The sequence below is a fragment of the Fringilla coelebs genome (assembly GCF_963513975.1).
Source record: "Fringilla coelebs genome assembly, chromosome: 4".
NCBI lineage: Eukaryota > Metazoa > Chordata > Aves > Passeriformes > Fringillidae > Fringilla > Fringilla coelebs.
This window is the reverse complement of record NC_140032.1, coordinates 51823275-51834802: the sequence shown is the minus strand read 5'-3', so window position 1 is coordinate 51834802 and position 11528 is coordinate 51823275. Positions and strand designations below refer to the sequence as shown.

The 11528-nt window shown below is 41.5% G+C and overlaps 1 protein-coding gene across 4 annotated transcripts in view; it reads left to right on the top strand.

Annotated features, from left to right (window-relative positions):
• Positions 1–219: 219 nt before the first annotated feature.
• Positions 220–11528, top strand: part of SMARCAD1 (SNF2 related chromatin remodeling ATPase with DExD box 1) — a 41354-nt gene continuing 30045 nt past the window's right edge. For 3 of the 4 annotated variants that reach the window (XM_084205163.1, XM_084205161.1, XM_084205164.1), the window contains exons 1-4: positions 220–340; positions 611–825; positions 7856–8033; positions 11179–11359. In XM_084205163.1, coding sequence (XP_084061289.1) covers positions 624–825; positions 7856–8033; positions 11179–11359 — 561 coding nt within the window. In that variant the 5' untranslated portion in view covers positions 220–340; positions 611–623. The remainder of the gene's footprint in view (positions 341–610; positions 826–7855; positions 8034–11178; positions 11360–11528) is intronic. The other variant, XM_084205162.1, reaches the window with a different exon arrangement.

Here is an 11528-nt window from a genome sequence, read left to right as displayed (position 1 = left end):
CGCAAACCCGCTCGGTGCCGGTAGCCGGGACAGACCCAGAGCCCGCAGAAGCGCACGGACCCGCCGCCGCCCCGCCATCCCTCCCGCCCCTCAGGGCAGCGCCTCCCGCCGCCCTCCGCAGGACAGGCGCACGCGCCCGCGCGCTCCGGCCCGGCCCGGCGATTGGCCGTGACGTCATCGCCGCGCGCCGGCAGCCCCGCGCCCCGCTCCTGAGGGGAGCGCGCCGTGCTCGCGCCGCCCGGGCCCCATCCCGCCCTCCCGCCGGCCCGCGCTGCTGCCCCGGGGGCCGGCCCGGGCCCTGCCGGCCGCCGCTCCCTGCCGCCGCCCCGCTGCGCCACAGGTGCGTGTGGGGCCCGCCGCCCTGCCCGGGGGGCGCCGGCCGCCGTGAGATGAGGAGGGAGGCCGGGGGAGCGCGGGGAAGAGGGAGAGAGGGTGGGCGATCGGATGGATGGATGGATGGATGGGCAGGCAGGCAGGAGCCTTCCCTCTGCCTGACAGCGCCCCTGGGCGCGCGTTCCTGTGGGAGCGCCGGCCGTCCCTTCGCCAGCGTTTTACTGTCTGTATTCGACCGGCCCTGCCGCCTCTCACCCCTTCCTGGCTTTTCCCACAGAAAGGTTAAGAATATGAGCCTCTACAATTTGGACCGGTTCCGCTTCGAGAGGAAGGGGAAGGGCGCGGAGCAGGTGTCGCCGTCCCCGTCGGCGGCCTGCGCCGAGGCACCTGGCGCTGCTGCCGCGGTCCGTGCCGCTGGAGGGGATGAGGAGGAAGGTACGGATGACAGCAAGAGGCCAGGCACTCCGACTTCGGACGTGACGGAGAGAACCGGTGAGTCAGGTGTTTGGCATGCGGCTTAAGGGCAGTGTAAGTCCTTAATTTCTAGAAATTAAGTCTTTTGTTTTGGTGTTTGTCATTTTGGGTTTTGCCCCCTTTGCTTGTTTTACAAATGTGTTTTTCTGTGCAAACATTTCACGATAATTTCCACAAAAGTATCCTAATTTGAAACATTGTATGCTCTAATTGGACATGTGCATTTACAGGCAAGTCGTTGACCTTCTGGAATAACTTTTTTTTTAATTGATTAAGTAAGTTTCAGATTAAATGTTGAAAGAGTGTTATGTTTTCCTATTTGTAAACTCTATTTACTGATACTTATTTTATGCGAACGTTTCGAGGTTTTCAAGGAAGAAATGGCTGTTATTTTTAATTGTCTGATAGATGCAACACTGTAGACTTAATTTTCTGAGTAGAATCCTTGTCTAATGCATCGTGGAGCATCACAGATGGGATTGAAAAGAAAGGGAACAGTTTCTTTTCACTTGAGCCTGGTTTTGTAAAGAGCTGAGAGACCTGGCGCTGATTCTTAGAATCTGTGTTAATGGTTTTGTTGTAGCGTTTGTCCTCTTTTGGGGCAGAAGCTTGGGGTTTTCATGGAAATGTCAAAACCTTGATTGTGTTGTAGTGTGTTAGTTTCCCTTGGCTGAGACAGTAGGGATGTGCTGTTCCTGTCTGGATTTGTTGGTTAATACTAAGGACTGAAATTGCTGTTGGCTGTGTAATCACATTCACCAGTGTGTTTTTCCTGTTGCTGAGGGATTTGTGAAACAGACAGTATCTCCTGCTGATTATTTGGTACTTTTCAGACATATAATTTGTGGTATAGTTGTTGAATTGCAGGTGTTATGGGAGACATCAGACAGACTTTGTGCATTTATTCAAAAAATGAAACAACAATGTCTCTTGATATTGTTTAACTACATTTTTTTACACGTGACTGTCTCTTGGTGCAAGGCAGTTTTTCACAACACCTTATCTCGATGATAACAGAGAACCATTCATGCACGAGGAGGAGTTCCTCTTTTAAAACTAAAGTCAGAATTACAGGAGGTGGATATTTACTCTTCCCTAAATTTTGGTTTAGTGCAGGTTGATTGTTGTCAGTTGATTGGAGTGCTCTTGTGTTTACATTAGTAAATATTAAGCAGTGCTCTGCGTTAAAATATATAAAACATGTAAGTTGCCAGTCTGGATCTGAGTAACCTGTCCACTTGCAAAGAGTTTTGGTGACAGGGAGAACTCTGCAGAAGAAGTGAGCAGCTGTTAATTGTGGTTTCTGCTGATGTGTCTTTGTAATGCTTGTATGGGACAATGGGCACTTCTTCAAAGTGCACTTTGGAACAGGTGTTCCCTTCCTGTTTGTGGTAAATCATTGTCTTGTGCTGTGGAGGAGTTACTGGGTGCAGGGGCCCTTCTTGAACTGTGGATGTAGTTCTGCAGTAATGGATGGTGCTGCTTGTTTTGTGGCTTAGTGTTTTGGGGATTTACTTTATTTTAGTATTATGCTTCTTCCTTTAATCTGCCTGTGGACTTTGTCAGTCTAAGCATGTAGCTAGACCATAACTGTCAACAAATTTCTGTGCTTGTTTTTCAAAATGCTGGTTTTCCTTGATTTAAGTTCTGCAGGAGTAGGACTATGGGGAAGGGATGTAATACCCAATTTAGAGGCATTAGTTCAGATACAAGGTAGTGAAAAGAAGGGCGAAGGCCAGCCTAAAGACATGTAATGCAAAGCTAAGTGCTTGTGAGGAAAAACTAGTGGGAGATGGTGGTAGCTAACAGTGAAACAGGGTAGAGTGCAAGAGCAGTCAAAACTACAGCAGGTGTCCAACTGAAATAAGTATCCATGGACACAGATGCTGGTGGAGAACTGGGGCACTAATTAACATTTAAAATTGAGATGTAATTAGTAGCGCTCCGCATATACATAATACTTTATCTTTCACAGATATTGAGTGTTTAAGGATGATCAAGTGGTTTAGTGACTTTTTTCTCCCACTTATTTGCACATCAATGTTATGCAACCTCTTTAAAGAATTAATAATTAAAATCACAGTTTCTATGTCTACAGATGTTAACAAAAAATAAAACACTCAGATTTTGTCTGCGTGATATGAGGCACTTAAGTGTAATGGAGAAGACTAGATTTGATTAGTAAATGCCTGTCCTTCTTGTTTCATAATTACTGTCAGGAAGACAGAATTTTTCTTGGTTTGGATCAAATAAAACAGTCAGCTTTTTTTTGTTGGTGTTGTTGCTATTGCTGAGTGGTCACGGAAAGGCCCAAAGCTGCGTTTATGGCACTGTGTACTCTCTGCTGCTAACTGCAGCAACAAGTCAGACTATGGAGTTGTTCTGTATGAGAAGCAGTTTACACCAGGTTCACCAAAAATAACTTGCCCTAATGCTCAGTGAATCATGTGAGGACAACAATTACTCAGATTTCTTCTGAAGACGAAGTGATTGACAAAATGCTGGTGCAAGAAACTGGGGAAAGAAGAGGAGAGTGATCTTTATTTCACTTATACAAACAAAAATGCTATTAAATCGTTAACAACTTGGATTTTTTTTTTTTTTTGCTAACAGCTTTGGTGTAGTGCAACCACTGTGTTTATCTAAAAATAATTTAATAATCTTTATCCTTCAGGAGTACAAATAGTTCAGTATAATTTCTGAGAGATTTCTTCAGATTTCTGTTTTATTAAGTGCCCTGAAGTACACCTCTAACTAAGTATAGGATTGTCTAATTGTCATCCATCTTCAAAAAATATAGTCAGATGTTGTCTGTTGTGTCATGAACCACCATTACCTTTTTAGCTATTTTCTTTAGTTTTGTTTTCCCAGGACAAGCTAATATTGGCAGATGGTTCTGTACCCCCTTTATGTCTGTAGGTCATGCTTCTCGTTCCTTTGTGTTGAGCATGCATCCCTTATGCTTTAACAAGCACTTTGTGGTGTCATGGCTACAAGAATTGGTCAGTCATCTTTGTACACTTGTCTGTACTCAAAATTGCACAGACTTGCAGTGACTTTGCAGCCAGGTTGTAGGGAGTAATTCTGGACTGCATTTACTGAGGGATGGAAACCAACTCTGGGGACAGTTACCAAATTATATATGGTAGATATCTCTAAAAAGAGTTGGAAAAATACACTGGAATTGCTTACTACAGTTTTTCATACAAATGAGTATTATTTACTGAATAGTAATATTTACTGGATCTCTTAATCTGTTAAGGAAACAGTGAAGCATCCTAATTTTCGTTTAGATGTTTTTTAATTATGTAAATAGCTTGGTGAACTAAGATAATTAGTTTAGTCTACACTGTTGCAGAAATGGAGCAGAATTGTACCAGAACTGCACAAATTAGAAAAATTACCAACATGAATTTCAAAACAAGGCCTTTATTTAGGTCTCAAAAAGCATGCTTCCTAAGCTTCCAAAAGCAATTGAAATAAAAGTTGTAAAAGAAATTAAGCTACAATATATAACCCCATGGTTGATGGCTGATTTTGTTGATATCCTTTCTGTACTGTTTGAATATGTATCCTGAATTACTACACTTTGAGATTAGAATGCTCAGAGCTCATTTGCACTGGGACTGCTCTTTTTTGTTCTGATGTCATTTTCTCTGGGATCTGAGCAAGTCCTGTCTTTTGGTTATGTCTCAGTTCATAGAGTGTAATTCTACTTAGAGTATTTCTGGAAAGAAGTGATGACTGCAGTATGAAGTGAAGTTTTCTAAGGGTTCATAAGAAGATACATTGAAGTAATCATCATTTGAAAAGGGCAGCTTTAAGAAGTACCTTAGAGTAATACTGATATTTAGGATTATTTTAGCCAATGGAAAAGACTTTTCCTTTGAAAAGGGAATACTTATTACCTTGTAGACTTGAGCAGCGTGTGCTTGATACTGCTTTCCAAAACTAGGTGGAAGTTACTTTTTATTTGACAATGCTTGTTGGACAATGTTAGTAAATGTAGTAAGCCTCCTAAGTATTGCCTCAGTTTTTGCTTTGGTTTTACCTTTGTTTTCATTTGGGAGAGAAGCTGGCTTTCTCAGAGTGTGGTGTATGATTTGTGTAGGAGGTTGAGTTTAGAATTACAGTGTATTCTCTTTTTATGGTAGCAAAAATTGGTGGTTGTTGTTGGGTTTTGGTTTTGGTATTAATGTGTGCATATAGGGATACTTACAAGTTTTCCTATTTCTGGCCTCAGAGTCAAAAACTGGTCTTATGAATGCAGGCATTCCTCAATAGTTCTTTTGATTTGCCTGTAATCAGAAAATTCTGCCTCCGACAATTATATATTGTTGCTATAACTTTAATCTATTACTACTGTACAAGGTTACAGTTTGCTCTAAATATGAGGACTCCTTATTACATGTGTGATTTCTGCTTCCCCCCACTCAGTAGGGTACTCTGTTCAGTGGGATAGGTGGAGGAAGAGCAGAAGAGTGGGCTTTTTTTTGAGAGGGAGAATGTTTGTGTTTTTTTCCCCCAGGTAACTCAGCATTTTATAAGTATGGGAGTTAGGAGCTGTCATGAGGACTGGACGGTAATTGCTAAATAAAATAAAAATGAGAAATCACTAAGTGAAACAGTAAATACTCTTTATTTAGATATTAATCTTATCTAAGATTTATACTGTAAAGAATAAAACTATTCTTAAGACTATCATATTTTTGTCAAATTTCCTTGTGTTTTTCCTTTAAATTCAGTAAGGTTGCCTCTTTAGCAAAGGTGTCATGAGCACCTGTTCTTTCTGTGTCACACTGCTTACAAGGGGAATTTGTTTGAAATTTAGACTAATCTACGAGGCGAAGATCCATGAAAACTGTCTATATCTGTTCTGTTAATTCCATATAAATGTGAAATTCTCATGTTTCTTACAGAGTCCTGTTCTGATATTGAGTCACATTTTTTAATGCATTTTTTATTTCTATCCTATTGTGGTAGCCTTTGCCCTGATAACCCAACTTTATAATGTTCCCAAAGGTCTCTTTTTGCCCCTTTCCTGTATTCATCTAAAAACTTAATCAGTTTTCAGATGAGACAACTGCATCAAGGGCAACACATCTCCTTCTTAGAATGGACAGATAGAAGAAGGTACTGCTGAGGAAGCTTCCACTGCCAATGTGTTGATCTTGGATGCAGGGAAGTCTGTCTTGGAACCATGTACTACTGCTTCAGATCTAATAATTTTTAGGCATCCCTAAATTTGCATGTATATAGACTTTTCAAAAAATATTAATTTGCAAAGTGAGACTTCTGCCTCTTCTAAAAATCATTACCATAATCCTATATTGTGTTTTGAAAGTGATAGAAAATACTTAGGTTTTGATAATTCAACTAAAACTAGGTCAGTCATCACAGATGAAGGACTTAGATGCCATGTAGCTCCTTTCTGCATTTGCCTATCAGATTAATTTATTCTAGCTTCATCTGTGTCTACTGTCTGCTGACAAATCAGCCTTGCAAACTGATGTTACATTCTACTAATTCGACTCGGCAAGTTTCTGCAGTACTGAATGGAGACAGAAGAAACTGCCTTTACTTCCAGCCAAAATTGTGGTTCCAGGGTCAGCAGCACTCCTGGTGCTTGGTTCACAAGAACATGAGTTTTAAAAAAAGGATGGGTGTGTTAGAGGGGAGAGAATGCCTGTGATCTTTTCTTTGTGTTATGAGAATTTAAGATCTTTTTATATGAGGACTTTCAGTGACAGTAGTATCACTAAAACACAACTTCCCCAGAAGTTGGTGGCTGACTCTCCTGCCCCTTGTCCTGGATTGTTCCTGCTTGTGGCTAAGGTGACCTTGTTAAGGGATCCATTCAGTGCAGGTCACTCAATGTGTGGCTGCAGGTTGAGCTGTGGGTGGGGAGAGCCCCAGGCAGGAGGCGGGGAGCTACTGACCCCTTGCACAAAGGTCCCAGGTGCCCGTGGCCCAGCCAGGGCGCAGGACACTCAGGAGCTGATGACTCCGGACTTGCCTGCACTTAGACTGTGAGGGTGTAAAAGCCCAGGATTTTTTTGTTCGGTCAGAGGCACCGGCTGGAGCTGTGATTTTGTTACTGTACCATGATTAAATTACATTGGGGATCTAGACATCTGAGAGTGCTCTGGGAAACCTGGAGTGACTCTGTGGATGTGGGATCTGTAGCTGCAAAGGGGTCTTGGTCCCAGTTCAGATGCTGCTGCCAGAGTGGCTTCTGGATGCTTGGACCAGGAAGTTTTTTTAACAACCTGAAGTCTTAAGGCTTCAATGATTGCTCTTTTGAACTGTCATTGAACCTTTGTTGATCTTTCCTCAAAGACACTGAGTTACATTCACCTCCATCCCTTTAGCCACTATTAAGCTCCATTTTAAAGTTTTCTTCTTTTTCTGTAGTGTACTCTGTAACATTTGGTACCATATTTTTTTTTAGTTTATTGGGTGCCTTTGCCTTTCAAAACCTGTGCAGTTTCCTGTGTCAGCAAATATCTTGTACTTCTAGGATTTATCATTTTTTTCCTTTCATTCAGTGCTGCCACAATGCGTTATTTAAAATTTATTTTCCACAAGATTTCTTTCATACAGAAAATGTTCTCTGCAGCTGTCATGTTCTCTGCTCTATGCATCAATTTTCTCTCTTTATAGAGAAAAGAGAGAAGTATGTTTTGGTTTCTGTCCATGTTCTGATAAGCCTGGAAGTAGTTCAGAGGACTTTGCTCGTTATTCATTTATCTAAAAATAAGTATTTATTTATTTACTTATAAGTAGTAATTAACCTAAAATACGTGTTCTCTTAAATGTTGTAATATAAAAATAATTTGATGTAAGAGGGCTAAAGATCCTTTGCCAGGTAAGTTCGCACTTTAAGAAATGCAGCTGACAGGAATTTTGTGTGCATGAGAAAGTGAGTTCTGTTTAACTGACTGTTGTGTCGCTGAAAAAAATCACAGCTACCTGATGCTCTAAGTACAAATTTGAAGTCATAAGTCATTGTCTCCTCTTTTTTCTCCCATTGAAATGTCTTGCACAGAGTATTCCACCGTCCCAGAAACTCCTGAAGCCCAGAGGAAAAGGAAACAGTCTTACTTCAAGCGCCAGCGCCAGCGAGGGGTGCAGTTCCTCGATGTGTCTGACAGCGAGGATGAGGAGCCAAGAAACGTCCCTGCTGCCAAAGAAACCCAGGCCCCGAGGGCAGAGGTGGCCTTAATGTACGCTTTGAGCCCGATTTCTGTCCTGTCTCTGCACTCTCAGGGGGTGTTCTAAGTTGACACCCTGAACTGAAAATCAGAGCTTAGGTTGGGTTCTTGTTTGCTCCTTTGGGATTCAGCTGCCCCTAACTAGACTTTACTGGTTTTCCAGGGGAGAGGTATCCTGCTAAAACATTTTTTCAGAGGGAGGAGTTCTGCAATGTTGAAACGTGATGTTTGTTCATTTACACATTTGTGCCTTTGCCCTTCTGAAATCCTATTAGTACAACTTGAAAACTTAGCCATGAAACACTTCCTTTACTAATTTTCAAATTTACTAATGCTGGAGTTGATTTTTTTTTTTTTGTATATGCAACTATATTTGTCCAGGAAACAAATAGCGCTTCAGTGTGTTGTATGAGTCCCAAGGTAAACTTAAGTATGAATTGTATGGTGTGTTTCCTCTGCATAGTGAAAACTATTTCTTTCCTAAGTGATTTGGAAATTTATATTTTTGAATGTGCTGGGAGGGAAGAGTCACTGTGCAGAAGTTGCTTGTGTGTGTGCTAAAATGGAGTGTTGAGAGAGCAGGTGAGACAAGATGTAGATAGACATCTGCAGCCATTTGCAACAGTGTAAAGGAACCCCTGCTAGTAATGTGTCTGTGTGGTAATTGTGCCCTCTAGATGTTCTTGTGCTAAGCAAAGCAAGATGGCTTTACCTGCTTTTTTGATAGTCTAGTTGAATTAATGGGCAGAAAACTTTTGTGGGAATTGCAGCCTTCACAGGTGTTGGCTCTTGTCAGGTTTTCAGTCCTACACAGAACATGGAGTTACTGGAGGTTTACAGCAGAAGTGAAATAAAGCATTTTCCTCCTGCTGTTACCTGAAATTCTGATGTTGTGTTGTTTTGTTTCTTCTTTTAGTGTTTGCCCCCCAAAATTTCACACTAAGGGAGCTACTTGCAAAGGAGAAAAATATTAGCAGTTACAAGTGAGCTCCTGCTTCTGCCTGTGATTTAAGTTGTAGATTGTGCAAGGAGACAGAGGTGGCCAGCTGGTTGCATGCATCAGATTGGCTTGTGTGCAGTGCTGTGTAAATGCAGTTACTCTGCTTCTGGGATCAATCCCACCTGGAAGCAGTTCAAGTGGTTTAGTACCATATGGAGCTGATGCTGATAAGCCATGCAGGACGCAACTTGCAGAGCCACTGCTTGCTGTTCCTATACTGTGTTGCTATTGCTGGGAGTGAGAGATGGACAGCAAGGTGACTCCCTAGTGGAGTTGATGAACATGAGACTACATCCTCTTGTGCTCCTGAGTATTCCTGTGTAGCCACCAGGCACCTCAGTGCCTGACACTTTGTCCCAGTGTGCTGGCTCAGGTGCTGGTTGATGTGTGCAGAGCCCACAGAGCTGTGTCACAGGTGGCTGTTCTGGTCGAGCTAACAAACAAATGGAGAGTGGCGCAGGAGTTTGCTGAGATCTGCCCAGGCTTAGGAGCTCTGGCTCGTGCTGAATTCTGGCTTTGCATGGAATCAGTCAAGTCATTGTCTGCATTGTGCATTTTAGTGCATGTGTTACCTAGGTTGTGGGTTCTTTGGGGGTTTTACTTCCTTTTTGCAGAGTATCCTAGCTTCCCTCATTCTGAACAAGGCACAGAAGAGAAAGCAGAAAGTTTAGAGTAGAAAACACATCTTCCTAGAGAAAATGTGCCACGACTTTTGCTACCAGAGGGTTGCTGTCTGGGAAAAAAAAACAGAATTTAACACAAGAGTTGCTTAGCAGTTAAACGAGTGTTTCTTTATGCTTGATAAGAATGTGATTATACACAGAAGACAAGATTTATGATGTATGCAACTCTGGCTTTGTTGAAAAGTGTCTAGATGCTATTCCCTGATAGGAAAGGATAGGATAATTGCAGTGTCACCATTTTCATTTGGATTGATTTTTTTTTTAATATGCACTTTTTACATGTAACCTTCCTTATCAAGGCAGAAAGATCAGAAAAATGCCAATAGATTTTAATATGATACTTCATTAAGTTTTTTTTAAGTGGAAGTAGGATTCATGTTTTGAGGCTTACAACTCAATGCCTTGGTGGACTGAAGAATAATTTGGATTCTCTCTTGCCTTACTTGTAAGAGGCACAAGCAGCGAGTCCTAGTAGCTGTGTGTGCCTTTTGAAAAGGGAGAGAAGGATTCTTTGATGAGTAGTTACCTGTGTGTACCTTTTATGTAAGTGACAGGTAACAATTTTTTTCCCAGAATTCTAATGCAATTTGCCTGTTGCAACTGCTAAAGGAAGATAGAGTGAGGAAGACCAGGTTTATTTTTAGTCTTTTACCTATATTTATGTAGAGAGACCTGCAGGCAAGCCTTTCTGATGGTGAAATCCCTAGTAAATGGCAAACTCCATATGGTTCAATTAATTCTGCCTTCCCAAAAGGAGATTTTTGTGTCTATAGGAGGAAGGAGGATGGGAGACCCATGCTTAGGTTCAGTCTTGTCTGTGCAACTCAATATCCTAAAAGGTACATAGGGGTTACTTTTCCTGCAAATTAGCGTTAATAATCAATCTTTCAGTAAATTCAGAACACTCTTTTTTTCAGAAAGGGTCTTGCCATATTTATACATTTAAGATGCTGCACGAGGAGCTTTGAATTTTCTTTCTCAGTGAGCCAAGAGCTAGGACAGAGAGTTGATACTGCGCCTGGAAAATGTTTACAAAGAACCTAATCCATATCTGTTTGCCTGTTGGGCAAATAAACACTAGCAAAGCTGTTCAAAATAAACTTGGTGTAGTCTGATGTAATTTAGGTAGCTGAAACTGTTCAGGTAGCTAAACTGTATTAAGGTGGCTGTTATTAAATTATCGATAACCTTTCATAGCACAATATGAGGGTAAGTAATGGTATTTCCCTTCTTCCTTTCTTATTTCCTTTGCCAAGTTGAAATTGTTTAGTGCAAAGAGGACACTGTATTTGATAAATGCCTGACTTTGTCCTGAGTAGAGGTATCCCTTTGTGTACAAGTTGATTCAGTGTTACTGAATGCATCTCAGTGCATTTTGTGTGATCCTGGTGGGTTAGTTTACAGTAATGTTCTGGTATAGTAAAACATTCATAAGTAAAAATAAATTTTAATTCTTGTTTTCTTCCTCTGTAAGTAGCTCTGAACCATCTGATGATGACGACCAGCCTGAAGAGGAAATGGCCCAGCAGGCACTTGTAAATGGTGGGGACCAGCAGCCAGCTGTGAAGGACCATGTAGGGAAGGAATCCAGAGACTCAAAGCTGCAAACAATGAAGGAACGTTTTCCCCAAAGAAGTGACCAAGAATTATTAAAAGTAATAATGCTCAGTTCTTTGATTTATTTTGATGATTATTTTCTAGGATTCTGTAGGCAGTTTTTCTAAGCTTGTGACTTCATTACAGTCTTGTGGTGAGTTAATGTTGTCTGAATGCTAAGTACCCACTAAAGGTGGTCTGTCACTTTGCTTCTCAGCTGGATAGGGA